We start from the raw sequence: 22,310 nt of genomic DNA, 5'->3' as shown, positions 1-22,310 counted from the left end.
TTGGGTGTAGGGCCTGATCAGAGCCTGGAGGTACTGAGGTGCCGTTCCCCTCACAGCTCCGTAGGCAAGCACCATGGTCTTGTAGCGGATGCGAGCTTCAACTGGAAGCCAGTGGAGAGAGCGGAGGAGCGGGGTGACGTGAGAGAACTTGGGAAGGTTGAACACCAGACGGGCTGCGGCGTTCTGGATGAGTTGTAGGGGTTTAATGGCACAGGCAGGGAGCCCAGCCAACAGCGAGTTGCAGTAATCAAGACGGGAGATGACAAGTGCCTGGATTAGGACCTGCGCCGCTTCCTGTGTGAGGCAGGGTCGTACTCTGCGGATGTTGTAGAGCATGAACCTACAGGAACGGGACACCGCCTTGATGTTAGTTGAGAACGTCAGGGTGTTGTCCAGGATCACGCCAAGGTTCTTAGCGCTCTGGGAGGAGGACACAATGGAGTTGTCAACCGTGATGGCGAGATCATGGAATGGGCAGTCCTTCCCCGGGAGGAAGAGGAGCTCCGTCTTGCTGAGGTTCAGCTTGAGGTGGTGATCCGTCATCCACACTGATATGTCTGCCAGACATGCAGAGATGCGATTCGCCACCTGGTCATCAGAAGGGGGAAAGGAGAAGATTAATTGTGTGTCGTCTGCATAGCAATGATAGGAGAGACCATGTGAGGTTATGACAGAGCCAAGTGACTTGGTGTATAGCGAGAATAAGAGAGGGCCTAGAACAGAGCCCTGGGGACACCAGTAGTGAGAGCGCGTGGTGAGGAGACAGATTCTCGCCACGCCACCTGGTAGGAGCGACCTGTCAGGTAGGACGCAATCCAAGCGTGGGCCGCGCCGGAGATGCCCAACTCGGAGAGGGTGGAGAGGAGGATCTGATGGTTCACAGTATCGAAGGCAGCCGATAGGTCTAGAAGGATGAGAGCAGAGGAGAGAGAGTTAGCTTTAGCAGTGCGGAGCGCCTCCGTGATACAGAGAAGAGCAGTCTCAGTTGAATGACTAGTCTTGAAACCTGACTGATTTGGATCAAGAAGGTCATTCTGAGAGAGATAGCGGTAGAGCTGGCCAAGGACGGCACGCTCAAGAGTTTTGGAGAGAAAAGAGAGAAGGGATACTGGTCTGTAGTTGTTGACATCGGAGGGATCGAGTGTACACTGATCCAGTGAATCCACTGAATCCACACTGATTGAAGTGGATTTAACAAGTGACATCAATAAGGGATCATAGTTTTCACTTGGATTCACCTGGTCAGTCTATGTCATGGAAAGAGCAGGTGTCCTTAATGTTTTGTACACTCAGTGTATGTCTATATTTTCAACAAAACACTTGCTTAGCGACCTTTAATAAAAACTTTGGAGAGAAAATAATCCTGCGATGACAGCTTAAAGTTGGTGGAATTTAATAGATATCTCTTCAAAAATATTGTGGAAAAGCAACAAAGGGCCGAGACCCTGGTTGAATTCTTGATTCATCCGGCTAAGTGGAATAGAGTAGTTTTAATTTCAACATAGTGAGCATTTATTTGCTTCTTGGCAGTTCTCTCAGAGACAGAATGGACTGTGACCGGTCTCTAATCTGGTGGTATCCAGAAGCGCAGACGAGGGAGATGTGTTCATGGTTTAACTGGACGACCGTCCATCTGCCCAAGACCTCAAAGGACCCCATGTGGAGAGAGTTAGAGGGTTGGTTGGGGATTGAGCAGAAGCCTCGCTATAACCTTTACTCATCACTCCTCTCAGCCCACGATGACCTAACCACTACCAGTTCCATAGTTCTATTTTTAGCTGGTGAAAAAATCCCTATAACACTCTCTGCCAGCCTCTTCAAAGTTGAAGCACGACAGAAAATGTTGTAAATTGAAGAGGATCTTCAAAAGTGCTGTGGGGATACTGTTTTTGGTAAATATCATGGAATTTAGAGAGTAGCATTGGAGAGCCAGTATATTATCCTTTTGACCTTGACAGATTATCTATTTTTTAGGCCCCTCATGATCAAAATCTGTCTGAGATTGTCAGCAGTAAAACATTTGTCAAATAAACATTATATTTACTGTGTTGTGTCTTGCACTGTATGAAGACTAGGAATTTAGAGCACAGATTTTCAAAGATAAATAAAGTGCTAACAGTCAGTATCTGGATAATATGTGTGAAATGCTTGATAATGTATAGGATATCAACAGAGAAGTATATTTTCTGGGTGATTTAAATATTGACTGGCTATCATCAAGCTGCCCACTCACGAAAAAACTTCAAACTGTAACGAGTGCCTGCATCCTGGATCAGGTTGTCAGTCAACCTACCAGGGTAGTTACAAACAGCACAGGAATTCAAATGTATTGATCACATTTTTACTCAGGCTGCAGATATTTTCTTTAAAGCAGTATCCAAATCCATAGGATGTAGTGATCACAATATAATAGCTATATCTAGGAAAACCAAAGTTCCCAAGGCTGGGCCTAATATAGTGTATCAGAGGTCATACAATAAGTTTTTTAGTGATTCATATGTTGATGATGTAAAGAATATTTGCTGGTCTGTGTTGTGCAATGAGGAGCAACCAGATGCTGTACTTGACGCATTTATGAAACTACTTATTCCAGTTAGTAATAAGCTCACACCCATTAAGAAAATGACTGTAAAACTGTTAAATCCACTTGGATTGATGAGGAATTGAAAAATTGTATGGTTGAGAGGGATGAGGCAAAAGGTATGGCAATTAGGTTTGGCAGCCCAACTGCAAATTAAGAAATCATGAGACAAAACTAAATAAAAAATAAAATAAACTACACTATGAAACAAAGATAAAGTATATCAAGAATTATAGTAAAAAGCTTTGGGGCAGCTTACATTAAATTTTGGGAAAAAAAGCCAACTCGACTCTTTATTGAATCAGATAGCTCATTCATCACAAAGCCCACTGATATTGCAAACCTCTTTAATTACTTTTTCATTGGCAAGTTAGCAAACTTAGGGATGACATGTCAGCAACAAACACTGACACAACACATCCAAGTATATTTGACCAAATTATGAAAGACAAGAATTGTACTTTTGAATTCTGTAAAGTCAGTGTGGAAGAGGTGAAAAAATTATTGTTGTCTATCAACAATGACAAGCCACCATGGTCTGACAATCTAGATGGAAAATTACTGAGGATAATAGCAGACAATTTTACCACTCCTATTTGCCACATCTTCAATTTAAGCCTACTAGAGAGCGTGTGCCCTCATGCCTGGAGGGAAGCTAAAGTCATTCCTCTACCCAAGAATAGTAAAGCCCCCTTTACTGGCTCAAATAGCCGACCAACCATCCTGTTACAAACCCTTAGTAAACTTCTGGAAGAAAATTGTGTTCGACCAGATACAATGCTATTTTACAGTAAACAAATTGACAACAGAATTTCAGCATGCTTTATAGGGAAGGACACTCAACAAGCACAGCGCTAACACAAATGACTGAAAATTGTCTGAGAGAAATTGATGATAAAAATGATCGTGGGGGCTGTCTTGTTAGACTCCAGTGAAGCATTTGACATTATTGATCATAGTTTGCTGCTGGAAAAACGTATGTGTTATGGCTTTACAACCCCTGCTTTAATGTGGATAAAGAGTTACTTGTCTAACAGAACAGAGAGGGTGTTCTTTAATGTAATCCTATCAAACATAACACAGTTAGGAATCAGGAATTCCCCAGGGTAGTTGTTTAGGCCCCTTGCTTTTTTCCATTTTTACTAACGACATGCCACTGACTTTGAGTACAGCCAGAGTTTCTATGTATGTGGATGACTCAACTACTCAACTACTACTACACCTCAGCTACTACAGTGACTGAAATGACTGCAACACTCAACAAAGAGCTGCAGTTAGTTTCAGAGTGGGTGGCAAGGAATAACTTAGCCCTAAATATTTCTGAAACTAAAAGCATTGTATTTGGAACAAAACACTCAAGTTGAGATGACTAAACTGCTTGGAGTAACACTATATTGTAAACTGTCATGGTCAAAACATATTGATGCAGTAGTAGCTAAGATGGAGAGAAGTCTGTCTTTAATAAAGTGATTCTCTGCCTTCCTAACAACACTATCAACAAGGCTACATGGAACTTTATCCACATCAAGTAACTGACACAAGAAGTACAATTTGATTTAAAGAAACAGATTAAAAAAACACCTTATGGAACAGCAGGGACTGTGAAACAACACAAACATTCGCACACACACACACACACACACACACACGATAACATACACACTATACATACACGTGGATTTAGTACTGTAGATATGTGGTAGTGGTGGAGTAGGGGCCTGGGGGCACACAGTGTGTTGTGAATCCATAATAAATAGAAAATACAAATGGCACGACAATGGGCCTCAGGATCTCATCACGGTGTCTCTGTGCATTCAAATTGCCATCGATAAAGTGAAATTGTGTTCATTATCCGCAGCTTATGCCTGCCCATACTATAACCCCACCGCCACCATGGGGCACTGTTCACAATGTTGACATCAGAAAACCGCTAGCCCACACAACGACATATACGTAATCTGCCTGGTGCAGTTGAAACTGGGATTCATCTGTGAAGAGCACACTTCTCCAGCATCGAAGGTGAGCATTTGCCCACTGAAGTTGGATACAACGCCGAACTGCAGTCAGGTCAAGACCCTGGTGAGGACAGCGAGCATGCAGATGAACGAGCATGCAGATGAGCTTCCCTGAGACGGTTTCTGACAGTTTGTGCAGAAATTCTTCTGTTGTGCAAACCCACAGTTTCATCAGCTGTTCGGTTGGCTGGTCTCAGATGATCCCGCAGGTGAAGAGGCCGTATGTGGAGGTCCTGGACTGGCGTGTTTACACGTGGTCTGCGGTTGTGAGGCTGTTTGGACATACTGCCAAATATTCTAAAACTACGTTGGAGGCAGCTTATGGTAGAGAAATTAACATTACATTCTCTGGCAACAGCTCTGGTGGACATTCTTGCAGTCAGTCAACCAATTGCAAGCTCCCTTAAAACTTGAGACATCTGTAGCATTATGTTGTGTGACAAAATATTAGATTTTTTATTTTATTATTATAATTTTTTTTACCCCTTTTTTCTCTTCAATTTTGTGGTATCCAATTGGTAGTAGTTAGTCTTGTCTCATCGCTGCAACTCCCGTACAGACTCGGGAGAGGTGAAGGTCGGGAACAATGCGTCCTCCAAAACACAACCCAACATAGACACACTGCTTTTTGACACAACACACATCCAACCCAGAAGCCAGCTGTGCGTCATGGACCTATGCGGGCGCGGCCAGGATTCTATTCTGGGCTTTGGCTGGTCCACTCAAGCACTTTCACATTCCAGCATTCCAGCATTGCTTTGGCTGTATGCTTGGGGTCATTGTCCTGTTGGAACCTAAATCTTCGCCCCATTCTGAGGTCGTTTGCACTCTGAAGCAGGTTCGGGACGTGAGCGTCCCACCTCTCAACAGCCAGTGAAACTGCAGGGCGCCAAATTCAAAACAACAGAAATCCCATAATTAAAATTCCTCAAACATAGAAGTATTTTACACCATTTTATAGATAAATTTCTCGTTAATCCAACCACATTGTCCGATTTCAAAAATGCGTAGGTCATCAACTAGTCACAGAAAGCATTCAGCCATTTTCCAACCAAAGAGAGGAGTCACAAAAAGCAGAAATATAGATCAAATTCATCACTAACCTTTGATGATCTTCATCAGATGGCACTCATAGGACTTCATGTTACACAATACATGTATGTTTTGTTCGGTAAAGTTCATATTTATATCTAAAAATCTGAGTTTACATTGGCGCCTTACGTTCAGTAGTGCCAAATACTTCCAGTGATTTTGCAGAGAGCCACATCAATTTGACAGAAATACTCGTAATAAACATTGATAAAAGATACAAGTGTTATGCATGGAATTTTAGATCAACTTTTCCTTAATGCAACCACTGTGTCAGATTTTTTAAAAACTTTACCAAAAAAGCACACCATGCTATAATCTGAGTAGAGCGCTCAGAGCCTATACATATATCCGCCATGTTGTGGAGTCAACATTAGTCAGAATAGCATTATAAATATTCACTTACCTTTGATGATCTTCATCAGAATGCATTCCCAGGAATCCCAGTTCCACAATAACTGTTTGTTTTGTTCGATAATGTCCATCATTTATGTCAAAATAGCTCCTTTTGTTAGCGCGTTCAGTCCAGTAATCCATATTCATAAAGCGCGTTCACTAGTTTCAGATGAAAACTCAAAAAAGCTCTGTTACAGTTAGTAGAAACACGTCAAACGATGTATAGAATCAATCTTTAGGATGTTTTTAACATAAATCTTCAATAATGTTCCAACCGGACAATTCCTTTGACTTCAGAAATGAAGTGGAACGTAGCTACCTTTCACGTGAGCGAGCGAGACTGAGCTTGTGGCACTCTGCCAGACCACTCACTCAAAGAGCTCTTATGAGCCCCTCCTTTAGAGTAGAAGCATCAAATAAGTTTCTAAAGACTGTTGACATCTAGTGGAAGCCATAGGAAGTGCAAAATTACCAATATCCCACTGTGTATTTGATAGGGGCTGAGTTCAAAAACTACAAACCTCAGATTTCCCACTTCCTGGTTGGATTTTTTCTCAGGTTTTTGCCTGCCATATGAGTTCTGTTATACTCACAGACATCATTCAAACAGTTTCAGAAACTTCAGTTTTTTCTATCCAGAACAACTAATTATATGCATATTCTAGCTTTTATGGCTGAGTAGCAGGCAGCTTCATTTGAGCACGCTTTTCATCCAAAATTCCCAATACTGCCCTCTACCCCAAAGAAGTTAAGGATTTTCTGTATTTGGCTTCATTCATTATTCCCTCTTATCTTTACTGGTCTCCCAGTCCCTGCCGCTGAAAAGCATCCCCATAGCATGATGATGCCACCACCATGTTTTAGACAGATGATGGATGAGCTGTACCTGTACCTTTTCTCCAGACAAAGCAATTTGCATTCAGACCAAATAGATATATTTTTGTCTCATCAGACCATAGACTCTTTTGCCTTATGCTCTCAGAGTTATTCACATACCCTTTTGCAAACTCTAGGTATGCTGTCATGTGTCTTTTTCTCAGGAGTGGCATCCATCTGGCCACTCTCACATGAAGCCCAGATTGGTGAATTGCTGTATAGACCTTCTGGCAGATTCTCCTATGGCCTCCCTGTTTCTCAGTTTGGTCGGACAGCCAGCTCTAGTCAATGTCTGGGTAGATCCATATTTTATTTTTTTTCCCAATGATGGAGACCAATGTGCTCTTGGAAACTTTCAACACTCTAGAAATTGTGTTATACCCTTCCCAAGATAATTACATTTTCCACAGTTGTAGTGACATCTCAAGGATGATCAAAGGAAATTGGATGCACATAGGCTCAAGTACCAGTCAAACGTTTGGACACACCTACTCATTCAAGGGTTTTTCTATATTTTTATTTTTTCTACATTGTAGAATAATACTGAAGACATTAAAAGTATGAAATAACACATATGGAATCATGTAATAACCAAAAAAGTGTTAAACAAATCTAAATATATGTGAGATTCTTCAAAGTATCCACCCTTTGACTTGATGACAGCTTTGCACACTCTTGGAATTATCTCAACCAGCTTCACCTAGAATGCTTTTCCAACAGTCTTGAAGGAGTTCCCACATATGCTGAGCACTTGTTGGCTGCTTTTCCTTCAATCTGCGGTCCAACTCATCCCAAACATTCTTAATTGAGTTATGGTTGGGTGATTGTGGAGGCCAGGTCATCTCATGCAGCACTCCATCACACTCCTTCTTGGTCAAATAGCTCTTACACAGCCTGGAGATGTGTTAGGTCATTGTCCTGTTGAACTTCTAAAAACATGGTTTTCCTTTGTCATTATGGGTTATTGTGTGTATATCGGTGGAAAAAATATATATTGAATACATTTTGAACTCAGGCTGTAACACAACAAAATGTAGAATAAGTCAATGGGTATGAATACTTTCTGAAGGCACTGTAGGTAGATGTTTCCTGCAGTCAAATGACCAAATTGCCCTGTAGTGGCCTCTTGGGTGAAATGTTATTCATATTTTTCATAATTTCATAACCTGCCGAAAATCCAGTGTTTCTATGTCAAACGGTTTGGTTATATTTCAGTGATGTATATAGAGTGTAATATTGGGATGCAAACTCAAAATGTAATACATATCCACGCTATATATGCCAAGTATTATTTTTGTAAACCCATAGCCATGTGTGTGAGGTGTATTCTTTTGTTTCAAAGTCGATCTGTTTGAGTACCAATAAACACTTTTTGTGACTGTCACGTATACTCCCTCTCTGGCCTCTAGGTCACCAGGCTGCTTATTATGGCGCACACCTGTCACCATCCTTATGCGCACCAGCACGTCATCACACTCACCTGGACTCCATCACCTCCCTGATTACCTTCCCTATATATGTCACTCCCTTTGGTTCCTTCCCCAGGCGTTATTGTTTCTGTGTGAGTTTCCTGTCTGTACGTTGTTTGTGTTTCTTGTTTTGTATTATGTTCAATTTATTTATAAAATTATTCACTCCCTGAACTTGCTTCCTGACTCCCAGCGCACACGTTACAGTGACCCTGATTTAGACCACTGCAGTAAAAGTTTAACGTACAAAATATATAAGCAAGCAAAAACACAGACACAATAAAAAATAAACAAGCATAGAAAAAATGCACTTTAAATAAAGGTTTATTAGATTTAGTCCTCTTCTTTACTTGAGATTTTTGTTTGAGATGGAGACGTTAATCCAACATATCAATTAATTTATTGACACACTGAAATGGCACAGATGGAACTATCGAAGCAGAAGATACATGTCCTGGTACATGTAGGATATTTGGTTGCGTTGGAATTAAACACAATTCAGTATCACTCAATATCATTACATTTGAAATTCACCAGAGCTTGAAACCCTGTTAAATTGTTTATTTTTTGTTGAATTCCGAGTTGAATTAAAAAATATATATCTCTTAATGACAAATGTTATATAGCCCTAAATATCATTATTGATCAAATACAGTTGAAGGCGGAGGTTTATATACACCTTAGCCAAATACATTTAAACTCCGTTTTTCACAATGCCTGACATTTGATCCTAATCCCTGTTTTAGGTCAGTTAGGATCACCACCACACCCCAGTATCTCTACTTGCACAGTCATCTTCTGCACATCTACCATTCCAGTGTTTAATTGCTATATTGTAATTACTTGGCCACCATGGCCTATTTATTGCCTTACCTCCTTACCTCATTTGCACTCACTGTATATAGACTTTTTGTTATCTTTTTTTCTACTGTATTATTGACTGTATGTTTTGTTTATTCCATGTGTAATGCTGTGTTGTTGTATATGTATGTGTTGCTATGCTTTATCTTGGTCAGGTCGCAGTTGCAAATGAGAACTTGTTCTCAACTAGCCTACCTGGTTAAATAAAGGTGAAATAAATAAAAAATAAAAATAAATCCTGTGGTTAAAATTTCAACCACAGGATTATTTTTCACATAGATTCTACGTCACAATAGGTAGACAAATTACATGGAAACAACATTGATTCAACCAGTTCATGCCCAGTAGGGTTGTGCAGTACATTAGCTGAACAGCAATCTAACCTGCCCTTTTTGTTTCTCTCTCTCCCTGTAGGCTTGACTCCTTCTAAAGCCCCAATGGAGCAGGATGTGGAGAGTCCGGCAATCACCATTCGAAAGGCCAAGCTCCCCAAGCAAGCCTGTGAGGACCTCCCCAAGCAGCTGGGGGACCAGGTGCGAGCAAAGAGGAAGATTCAGCGGTATGTCCGTAAGGACGGCAAGTGTAATGTCCACCATGGCAATGTCCAGGAGACCTATCGGTACCTAACGGATATCTTCACCACACTGGTGGACCTCAAGTGGAGGTTCAACCTCTTCATCTTCGTCTTGGTGTACACAGTGACGTGGCTTTTATTCGGCTTCGCGTGGTGGCTCATCGCCTATGTTCGTGGTGACCTGGAACACATAGGGGACAACCAGTGGACTCCCTGTGTCAATAACCTCAATGGGTTTGTCTCAGCCTTTCTCTTCTCCATAGAGACAGAGACCACCATAGGTTATGGCTATAGGGTTATAACAGACCAATGCCCAGAGGGGATCCTTCTGCTGTTGATTCAGTCGGTGCTGGGGTCCATAGTTAATGCCTTCATGGTGGGCTGCATGTTTGTTAAGATCTCGCAGCCCAAGAAGCGGGCGGAGACGTTGGTATTCTCTACCAACACTGTCATCTCCATGAGGGATGGCCGGCTGTGCCTGATGTTCAGGGTGGGGGACCTTCGGAACTCGCACATCGTGGAGGCCTCCATCAGGGCCAAGCTGATCAAGTCCAAGCAGACCAAGGAAGGGGAGTTCATACCCCTCAACCAGACAGACATGAATGTGGGTTATGACACAGGGGACGACAGGCTCTTCCTGGTGTCCCCGCTCATCATCTGTCATGAGATCAACCAGAACAGCCCCTTCTGGGAGATCTCCCAGGCCCACCTGGACAAAGAGGACCTGGAGATCGTGGTCATTCTGGAGGGCATGGTGGAGGCTACAGGTAAGCAGCATCAAACATATAAATTACAGGTTTAATTAACCAATTTTTCTTTCACTTTGTTTCCTTATTAGCAGATTTCACCTAGTTAAACTGAAACTTTTCTGCAGTTTGATAATATATATTTAATTTGTGTGTGGGTGTTGTATTAGCTATGACAATAATTCTAGTAATTTTATACAGTAGCAAAGACCATGCTCATCGTCCAGTCATATGTTACCACTGATTTGCATTAGTAGTTCATGGATTATGCAGAAGTGAACAAGGATGTTTCATCTCTTATTATAATAATGAATTCATGTGTACTTGTCTCCTCTCCTTTTCTTCTTACCTTGTTTTCCACTGAGGTTTGAGAGGGAGTCATTGAAAGGCATGAGGGAAAACAGACAATGTGATATAATTAAAATAATCTAGATTCAGCCCTTATGTGCACAGGGCCAGATGGTGAAATCATAGGCCTGGGGCTTTTTTTATATAGTAAATTCGCTGTTGAAGAAGAACAACTTTTATAATAAAGCCATAATAATATTTGCGATGTGGCATAGGCTACAGCTGAGCAGAGGGATTTGTAGGATTTCCACACATGTGGAACATTTGTTAGCAGGGTCTCCCCCCCAAAAATGTGCCTTTTAAAAAACGCATTTCACGCAATTCTATGTCATTTATATGACAGAAGACATTAGCTGAATCTTTTTTAATACCACACAAATGACCGGAATTAGTGACTACTCTGACAAACTGAGATCAAACTGGTCTTGAATTCTAACAAACAATAGCCCAGGCCATTGAAGCAACACACAGCGGAAACCATAGGCAATATATTACTCATGGTAATGGCAGATGCGCTCCTCTTGGCAATAGCCTATCTCAAGATGAGCTACTTTGAAAAACAGTGCTGCTGTTTGCAAAAAATTGGGAGTTGTTGAGAAAAATAAATGATATTAGTTCTACAGACAGATTACTCTTCTCTTTTCAACGGTATAGGCCTTTGCTTTCCAAACTATGTTTTTCCAGCAATGGTATTTTGAAATTTGAAAAGGGTAAACAGACAGCCGCAACCAACCATAGAAATATATTCCATAGATGGCAGTTCCCAGACAGTCAGAACTGGCAGCCGTTGCTAGTGTACCCATGACTTTAACACCAGGGTAAGTGGCCCCAAAACCCTTCTATGGATTATATGTCTATTCCCACAATGCAACAAGCTGTATATTTGGCGCGAATGCTGCCCAAATTGCGGGCCTTCCCGACTGTAGGCTAAATAAAGGAAACACTTGAGTAAATGAGGGATACAAAGTTTATGTTGTGGTGTGTGGGGTGCATTTTTCTGGCATGGTTTAGGTACACTTGCTGTTCTGGCAGCTCATTGTGGCCCAACACCCTTTAAAGACACTTTATGTTAGTGTTTCCTTTATTCTGGTAGTTACCTGTACGCTTGTCATCATTTTATCCAGTTATTTTTCAGAAACTATTGATCCTCTGTGGCTAAATTATGCTATCTGGTGTATTTTGAACATTGAGAGGGAGCTTCTATAGTTGGATAAAAAATTATATTAATAATAAAACAAATATTTAAAAATATACTTTTATCACATTTATTGTGCAGTTTATTTGTTTTATATTTATTAATCAGTTACAAAATCAAGGCAGTGCCCCCCGGTTACGCATTTGGGCCCCCTACCTCCTCTCCACCCATCTACCAGAACGGCAGCAGGCTGTATATATTCATTGAGAGCCGGCTCCTGAATCCTCCTGTGATTTGTGGTTGCAGTAAAAAGAAATATATATATATACTACATATCCAATATATACTGTATATACTGTATTAAAAAATATATATATATATATATATATATATATATATATATACATATACTACATATCCAATATACACTGTATATACTGTATAATATATACTGTCTATGTGTTTTATTTCTTAATTTCTTTGCTGCCTCTTGGGCCCCCCACGGGACTGACCCCAGGGTCTTCAGCCCCAGTAAACCCCTGCATTAATCCGGTCCTGTATGTGCACCATGGGGTTGCCCCACAAACTTTTGTTAGGTTATCAGCTGCACAATAAGCTTATTGTGCGGGAGATGCAAAAAAGATCAGACGTTATTACCAATAGGAAAAGGCTGGTGCATCCCTGGTTGTGTAACCACATGGACCATCGTAAGCACTGTCTGCAGACACTTTTGCCTGATTACACAAGCAGTAAAGAGTGTTCAGTGTGGAATAAAACTAAGAGGCACAGTGCAGCCAGCCAGGTGTTACAGGTTAGAGAGCACAGATTTCTTTCCTTTGGCATTTATATGAAAAAACATACACTTATTACACACACAAACTATTTAACACAAACATACACACAAGACAGGTATTCATTGTATCCATTGTGAGGTGAATATGTTTTTCTTGCCTCAAATTGCTATTTGTTGGTTGGTCTAGCTGTGCAGCATTTGATTTGGCTTGACCTCCGTGCATGTCCATGCCTTGTCTTTACTATCATTAAATTGAAGACTTAGTTTTTATCAAAGATTCTCTGTAATTAGTATTAAGGCGATCAAACTGATTAATCATGTAACTGTAATTAACTAGGAAGTCGGGGCACCAAGGAAAATATTCAGATTACAAAGTTATAATTTCCTAATATAACCTTTCAGATATTTTCATATCTGATCCATAGTCTTCTGATTAATGAATTATTTACTTTACCTCACGTTAATCTCATTCCAAATGTCGTAAATTGTTGGTTATCTGCACAAACCCAGTCTTCACTATGAGTCAACCATACATAAATTGTCTTAAATCATTTATTTATTACTAACTAAGTAATTCACAGAAATGCATAAACAAAACAAACAAAGTAAATATGGTTACAAGAAATGATAGGAGAATCCGGCTAAACCGGCATGGCGGCTAAGTTGTTCTTATTCTTTCAGTATCAATAGTCTATGGTTTGTGGTATGGTTCAAAGATTCAGCAATGGTCTGCAACATTTGTCCTACCATGATTGAGAGAAACATGGTCTACTGAGAATTTCTCAAAGTTGGGTTTTATTCGGTATTGCAGAAAAGGGCTGTCAGGATGCCTGATCCTAACTGGGCTCATGGGAGGTCCTCTGATTTAGTTAAACTCAAAAGGGAATTGGAGTTTCCTTCATTGAACAGTCCAAAATCACATTACACAATTTTACAAACAGTATCATACTCACTCATTCATCTTATACAACAATTAGATGTAAACCTCATATCTGAGGCTACCATGTGGCGTGGCGAGAATCTGTCTCCTCACCACGCGCTCTCACCACTGGTGTCCCCCAGGGCTCTGTTCTAGGCCCTCTCCTATTCTCGCTATACACCAAGTCACTTGGCTCTGTCATAAGCTCACATGGTCTCTCCTATCATTGCTATGCAGACGACACACAATTAATCTTCTCCTTTCCCCCTTCTGATGACCAGGTGGCGAATCGCATCTCTGCATGTCTGGCAGACATATCAGTGTGGATGACGGATCACCACCTCAAGCTGAACCTCGGCAAGACGGAGCTGCTCTTCCTCCCGGGGAAGGACTGCCCGTTCCATGATCTCGCCATCACGGTTGACAACTCCATTGTGTCCTCCTCCCAGAGCGCTAAGAACCTTGGCGTGATCCTGGACAACACCCTGTCGTTCTCAACTAACATCAAGGCGGTGGCCCGTTCCTGTAGGTTCATGCTCTACAACATCCGCAGAGTACGACCCTGCCTCACACAGGAAGCGGCGCAGGTCCTAATCCAGGCACTGGATTACTGCAACTCGCTGTTGGCTGGGCTCCCTGCCTGTGCCATTAAACCCCTACAACTCATTCAGAACGCCGCAGCCCGTCTGGTGTTCAACCTTCCCAAGTTCTCCCACGTCACCCCGCTCCTCCGCTCTCTCCACTGGCTTCCAGTTGAAGCTTGCATCCGCTACAAGACCATGGTGCTTGCCTACGGAGCTGTGAGGGGAACGGCACCTCAGTACCTCCAGGCTCTGATCAGGCCCTACACTCAAACAAGGGCACTGCGTTCATCCACCTCTGGCCTGCTCGCCTCCCTACCACTGAGGAAGTACAGTTCCCGCTCAGCCCAGTCAAAACTGTTCGCTGCTCTGGCCCCCCAATGGTGGAACAAACTCCCTCACGACGCCAGGACAGCGGAGTCAATCACCACCTTCCGGAGACACCTGAAACCCCACCTCTTTAAGGAATACCTAGGATAGGATAAGTAATCCTTCTCACCCCCCTTTAAGATTTAGATGCACTATTGTAAAGTGACTGTTCCACTGGATGTTATAAGGTGAATGCACCAATTTGTAAGTCGCTCTGGATAAGAGCGTCTGCTAAATGACTTAAATGTAATGTAAATGCTATTATATGAACAACGTTATGGTAATGTGGCCACACCGTCTCCCATGAGTTTCCCCAAGTTGTAACAAACGGACCAGTTCGTAGCTGGATTCTTCACCGATCTTTTATACCTTCTCCAGAACATGAAATTTGTTCGGACCTCAAGTTCTGTGAGGTGGAAGAAATTCCTTTGTTTTCTATGAAACTTCACTCTATCTCTATACTGTGTGGCCATGAGGCAGGGTCTTCCCTAGGAATTTACGACCTCACTCTGACCACAGCAGTCTGGTTGTAGAAGCAGAGAGCGGGGGATGGTGCTTGCTGTACCCAAATAGGGCAACGCCATGACATCCGTGTGTTACTGAAATAAAGTGCAATGCCTTTCCAGAATTCCAGACTAATTATTTCCAGTCCAGATACCAGATGTATTGTGCATCTTGTTAGAAGACCATTTTATCCTGTTGTTGGGAGGAATTCAATTTATTTTTCTTTGAAGGTTATGTTTCCCTTGAGTTTCCTTGACTTTCACTCAGACAAAACAAAACCTTGGAAGCAAGACATGGTTGTCAGAATAAACAGAGTAAACACAAACACACACTTCATAAATTTAAACTGTTTCAAATGAGCTCCAGCGAGGATTTGCTAAGGCTGAGTGACTTTATCTTTTCAGAGGCAGCAGAAAAGCAGCTAAGTGACTTGATGGGGTGAGAAGCAGGTCTCCACGTGTGGTTCGGCCTGTGAATTCTCATGTTGAGTTAGTGAGGTAACATTAATGTGAGTGAGTCACTCTCTATCAGGCACAGAGTGCCTTTCACTGCACAGCTCCAACGCAAAACATCACACAGGGATCTACTGTAACAGGGAAGCCCTGAAGAGGGATAGACACGATTGAATTTGGCAGCTTGTCAGAGGCTGTGCACACACATTCAAAACACAGGGCCTTGTTTCACATTTTTGCCAACAAAATGCTAACACACTAAGGACATTTGCATTCAAGATTTTTTCTGGAACAATATTTCTGTAGATGGTATCCCTGAAAAGCGGTTCTAAAGGTACCTAAGCGTTGCAGGGTGTAGGATGTCGTACTGTATGGCGTGTAACTGCGCTTGTGTGATTTGAGCTGAAGAGTAAGACAATTGAGCTAAGAGTAAGGTCTGTTTGTTGCACATTATTATGCAAAGCAGGAAGTGTGCTTGTTTGTCTGTAAATCACATTCGATTTTTGTATTGTGTTCCAGGGAAGGTCTGACTGCAACTTTCTATTTTAAATCGCACAGGCTGCAGTGAGAGTTTATCTGGCCTTGCTGTAATGTGAGAAATCATTGCACTGCAGTTTCTGGGCTGATACTGTTTTTTTTTTTGTAGAACAGAAGGAAAATCCTAAGAAAAAGGGCATTTGATAATGGGAGCTTGAATGCATCCATTCAAAACAGGCCCATTTAAAGGTTGGGTCAAAGAGTAAACTAGAAATGATCCTGCTAGGAAACTGCTCTGAGAGTTATCTGTCCCCAGCTTCTTGACTCATCCTGTAGCTCTCTGGCTTGTTTCTGGAGCGCAGGCCAAACAAATCAATTCCTTTCCTCCGTCTTCCAATTTCCTCCTTTCTTGTCTTTGTGGCCGATATGAGCAGATACATGTCAATTAGTCAAATGAGCGAAGCTGTTTTGAAAGCAGGTTGGCATATTGGGATGACTCATGTACTGGAGGCAGCTCTGATGGCACAGCCACAAAGTCATAAAATCAGATTTTAAACCTAACCCTTACCTTAACCCTAACATTAACCACACTACTAACCTTATAAACATTTATGTTCATACATTTTTATGATACAGTGGCTTGCGAAAGTATTCACCCCCCTTGGCAATTTTCCCATTTTGTTGCCTTACAACTTTGAATTAAAAAATATTTTTTTGGGGGGGTTGAATCATTTGATTTACACAACATGCCTACCACTTTGGTGGTAACATGTCTACCAACAATCTTTAAGTCATACCACAGATTCTCAATTGGATTGAGATCTGGGCTTTGACTAGGCCCTTCCAAAACATTTAAATGCTTCCCCTTAAACCACTGGAGTGTTGCTTTAGCAGTATGCTTAGGGTCATTGTCCTGCTGGAAGGTGAACCTCCATTCCAGTCTCAAATCTCTGGAAGACTGAAACAGGTTCCCCTCAAGAATATTCCTGTATTTAGCACCATCCATCATTCCTTCAATTCTGACCAGTTTCCCAGTCCCTGCCAATGTGTTCTGGGTGTGATGAGAGGTGGGTTTGCACCTGACATAGCATTTTAGTCTCATCTGACCAGAATACCTTCTTCCATATGTTTGGGGAGTCTCCCACATGCCTTTTGGCGAACACCAAACGTGTTTGCTTATGTTTTTCTTTAAGCAATGGCTTTTTTTCTGGCCACTCTTCCGTAAAGCCCAGCTCTGTGGAGTGTATGGCTTAAAGTGATCCTATGGACAGATACTCCAATCTCCGCTGTGGAGCTTTGCAGCTCCTTAAAGGTTATCTTTGGTATCTTTGTTGACTCTCTGATTAATGCCCTCCTTTCCTTGTCCTTGAGTTTTCATGGGTGGCCCTCTCTTGGCAGGTTTGTTGTGTTGCCATATTCTTTCAATTTTTTAATAATGGATTTCATGGTGCTCTGTTGGATGTTCAAAGTTTCTGATATTTTTTTATAAACCAATCCCGATCTGTACTTCTCCATAACTTTGTCCCTGATCTGTTTGGAGAGCTCCTTGGTCTTCTTGATGCCACTTGCTTGGTGGTGCCCCTTGCTTAGTGGTGTTGCAGACTCTGGGGCCTTTCAGAACAGGTGTATATATACTGAGATCATGCGACAGATCATGTGACACTTAGATTGCACACATGTGGACTTTATTTAACTAATTATGTGACTTCTGAAGGTAATTTGTTGCACTAGATCTTATTTAGGGGCTTCAGAGCAAAGGGGGTGAATACATATGCACGCACCATTTTTACGTTTTTAATTTTGTAAAATATTTTGAAACAAGTATTTATTTTTATTTCACTTAACCAATTTTGACTATTTTGCATATGTCCATTACATGAAATATAAATTAAATTAAATTAAATTACAGGTTGTAATGCAAGGGGGATGAATACTTTTGCAGGGCACTGTATACTATATAGCTAGCTACATAGCCGTCTTTGTATCAAGATAATTGCGTAATTATCGTATTTCGTCGTCCTAACGTAGTCTACACTGCTATCTGCCCAGCAGCTAGCCAGCTAGCAAACGTCCACCGTCTACCGAATAGCAGCACTGTAGAAACTATTACACTCAACTGAACGACTTGATTAGTGTAGTGTTAGCTAGCTACATAGTTGTCTTTGCTGTCTTCGTATCCAAGATAATTGTGTAGTTTAGAGTGTGTAGTCTTAGAGCGATTATCTTAATTTACCGAGGTTAGCTAGCCAGCTATTTGTCGTCCTTAACGTAGGAGACACTGCTAGCTAGCCAACAGCTAGCCAACGTCTACCGAATATAACTTCCGCACTCAACAACCCGGTCGCATTCCGCTTCGCTCCACAGGTAGTATCACATTTTCATTTCATTTCATTACAGCACAACGGTTTGATTTGTTTGATCGTAGCTAGCTACATAGCTAGCTACATAGCCGTCTTTGTATCAAAGATAATTGTGTAGTCTAGAGCGATTTTCTAGGTTAGCTAGCCAGCTATTGTCGTTCTTTTAACGCAACGTAACGTAATCAACACTGCTAGCTAGCCAGCTAGCCCCCGAATAGCAGCACTGTAGAAACTATTACACTCAACGGAATGACTTGATTAGTGTAGTGTCAACAACGCAGCCACTGCCAGCTAGCCTACAAAGTCAACAACGCAGCCACTGCCAGCTAGCCTACTTCAGCAGTACTGTATCATTTTAATCATTTTAGTCAATAAGATTCTTGCTACGTAAGCTTAACTTTCTGAATATTCGAGACGTGTAGTCCACTTGTCATTCCAATCTCCTTGCATTAGCGTAGCCTCTTCTATAGCCTGTCAACTATGTGTCTGTCTATCCCTGTTCTCTCCTCTCTGCACAGACCATACAAACGCTCCACACCGCGTGGCCGCGGCCACCCTAATCTGGTGGTCCCAGCGCGCACGACCCACGTGGAGTTCCAGGTAGCCTCTGGAACTGCCGATCTGCGGCCAACAAGGCAGAGTTCATCTCAGCCTATGCCTCCCTCCAGTCCCTCGACTTCTTGGCACTGATGGAAACATGGATCACCACAGATAACACTGCTACTCCTACTGCTCTCTCTTCGTCCGCCCACGTGTTCTCGCACACCCCGAGAGCTTCTGGTCAGCGGGGTGGTGGCACCGGGATCCTCATCTCTCCCAAGTGGTCATTCTCTCTTTCTCCCCTTACCCATCTGTCTATCGCCTCCTTTGAAATCCATGCTGTCACAGTTACTAGCCCTTTCAAGCTTAACATCCTTATCATTTATCGCCCTCCAGGTTCCTCGGAGAGTTCATCAATGAGCTTGATGCCTTGATAAGCTCCTTTCCTGAGGACGGCTCACCTCTCACAGTTCTGGGCGACTTTAACCTCCCCACGTCTACCTTTGACTCATTCCTCTCTGCCTCCTTCTTTCCACTCCTCTCCTCTTTTGACCTCACCCTCTCACCTTCCCCCCCTACTCACAAGGCAGGCAATACGCTCGACCTCATCTTTACTAGATGCTGTTCTTCCACTAACCTCATTGCAACTCCCCTCCAAGTCTCCGACCACTACCTTGTATCCTTTTCCCTCTCGCTCTCATCCAACACTTCCCACACTGCCCCTACTCGGATGGTATCGCGCCATCCCAACCTTCGCTCTCTCTCCCCCGCTACTCTCTCCTCTTCCATCCTATCATCTCTTCCCTCTGCTCAAACCTTCTCCAACCTATCTCCTGATTCTGCCTCCTCAACCCTCCTCTCCTCCCTTTCTGCATCCTTTGACTCTCTATGTCCCCTATCCTCCAGGCCGGCTCGGTCCTCCCCTCCCGCTCCGTGGCTCGACGACTCATTGCGAGCTCACAGAACAGGGCTCCGGGCAGCCGAGCGGAAATGGAGGAAAACTCGCCTCCCTGCGGACCTGGCATCCTTTCACTCCCTCCTCTCTACATTTTCCTCCTCTGTCTCTGCTGCTAAAGCCACTTTCTACCACTCTAAATTCCAAGCATCTGCCTCTAACCCTAGGAAGCTCTTTGCCACCTTCTCCTCCCTCCTGAATCCTCCTCCCCCCCTCCCTCTCTGCAGATGACTTCGTCAACCATTTTGAAAAGAAGGTCGACGACATCCGATCCTCGTTTGCTAAGTCAAACGACACCGCTGGTTCTGCTCACACTGCCCTACCCTGTGCTCTGACCTCTTTCTTCCCTCTCTCTCCAGATGAAATCTCGCGTCTTGTGACGGCCGGCCGCCCAACAACCTGCCCACTTGACCCTATCCCCTCCTCTCTTCTCCAGACCATTTCCGGAGACCTTCTCCCTTACCTCACCTCGTTCATCAACTCATCCCTGACCGCTGGCTACGTCCCTTCCGTCTTCAAGAGAGCGAGAGTTGCACCCCTTCTGAAAAAACCTACACTCGATCCCTCCGATGTCAACAACTACAGACCAGTATCCCTTCTTTCTTTTCTCTCCAAAACTCTTGAACGTGCCGTCCTCGGCCAGCTCTCCCGCTATCTCTCTCAGAATGACCTTCTTGATCCAAATCAGTCAGGTTTCAAGACTAGTCATTCAACTGAGACTGCTCTTCTTTGTATCACGGAGGCGCTCCGCACTGCTAAAGCTAATTCTCTCTCCTCTGCTCTCATCCTTCTAGACCTATCGGCTGCCTTCGATACTGTGAACCATCAGATCCTCCTCTCCACCCTCTCCGAGTTGGGCATCTCCGGCGCGGCCCACGCTTGGATTGCGTCCTACCTGACAGGTCGCTCCTACCAGGTGGCGTGGCGAGAATCTGTCTCCTCACCACGCGCTCTCACCACTGGTGTCCCCCAGGGCTCTGTTCTAGGCCCTCTCCTATTCTCGCTATACACCAAGTCACTTGGCTCTGTCATAACCTCACATGGTCTCTCCTATCATTGCTATGCAGACGACACACAATTAATCTTCTCCTTTCCCCTTCTGATGACCAGGTGGCGAATCGCATCTCTGCATGTCTGGCAGACATATCAGTGTGGATGACGGATCACCACCTCAAGCTGAACCTCGGCAAGACGGAGCTGCTCTTCCTCCCGGGGAAGGACTGTCCGTTCCATGATCTCGCCATCACGGTTGACAACTCCATTGTGTCCTCCTCCCAGAGCGCTAAGAACCTTACCGTGATCCTGGACAACACCCTGTCGTTCTCAACTAACATCAAGGCGGTGGCCCGTTCCTGTAGGTTCATGCTCTACAACATCCGCAGAGTACGACCCTGCCTCACACAGGAAGCGGCGCAGGTCCTAATCCAGGCACTTGTCATCTCCCGTCTGGATTACTGCAACTCGCTGTTGGCTGGGCTCCCTGCCTGTGCCATTAAACCCCTACAACTCATCCAGAACGCCGCAGCCCGTCTGGAGTTCAACCTTCCCAAGTTCTCTCACGTCACCCCGCTCCTCCGCTCTCTCCACTGGCTTCCAGTTGAAGCCCGCATCCGCTACAAGACCATGGTGCTTGCCTACGGAGCTGTGAGGGGAACGGCACCTCAGTACCTCCAGGCTCTGATCAGGCCCTACACCCAAACAAGGGCACTGCATTCATCCACCTCTGGCCTGCTCGCCTCCCTACCACTGAGGAAGTACAGTTCCCGCTCAGCCCAGTCAAAACTGTTCGCTGCTCTGGCCCCCCAATGGTGGAACAAACTCCCTCACGACGCCAGGACAGCAGAGTCAATCACCACCTTCCGGAGACACCTGAAACCCCACCTCTTTAAGGAATACCTAGGATAGGATAAAGTAATCCTTCTCACCCCCCTTAAAATATTTAGATGCACTATTGTAAAGTGGCTGTTCCACTCGATGTCATAAGGTGAATGCACCAATTTGTAAGTCGCTCTGGATAAGAGCGTCTGCTAAATGACTTAAATGTAAATGTAAATGTCACGGTTGTCGTAAGAACGGGACCAAGGCGTAGCGGATATTGAGTTCCACATATTTATTCCAAAGTGAAACTTTAGCCAAAAACAAATAAATCAAATAAACAATCAATGGAACGTGACTAATACTATGCACAAACACAAAATAATATCCCACAAACACAAGTGGGAAAAATAGCTACATAGATATGATCCCCAATTATAGACAACGATTACCAG

General features: G+C 43.3%; 1 protein-coding gene across 2 annotated transcripts in view; it reads left to right on the top strand.

The window, feature by feature from the left end:
* LOC118391082 (G protein-activated inward rectifier potassium channel 2-like) overlaps positions 1–22,310 on the top strand; it is a 103,227-nt gene that overhangs the window by 66,380 nt on the left and 14,537 nt on the right. For both annotated transcript variants that reach the window (XM_035782085.2, XM_035782084.2), the window contains exon 2: positions 9,702–10,628. In XM_035782085.2, coding sequence (XP_035637978.1) covers positions 9,725–10,628 — 904 coding nt within the window. In that variant the 5' untranslated portion in view covers positions 9,702–9,724. The remainder of the gene's footprint in view (positions 1–9,701; positions 10,629–22,310) is intronic.

The sequence above is a fragment of the Oncorhynchus keta genome, chromosome 12, assembly GCF_023373465.1.
Source record: "Oncorhynchus keta strain PuntledgeMale-10-30-2019 chromosome 12, Oket_V2, whole genome shotgun sequence".
In the NCBI taxonomy this organism is placed as follows: Eukaryota; Metazoa; Chordata; class Actinopteri; order Salmoniformes; family Salmonidae; genus Oncorhynchus; species Oncorhynchus keta.
The sequence above is the reverse complement of the archived record's forward strand: the minus strand, read 5'-3'. Positions and strand labels throughout refer to the sequence as shown.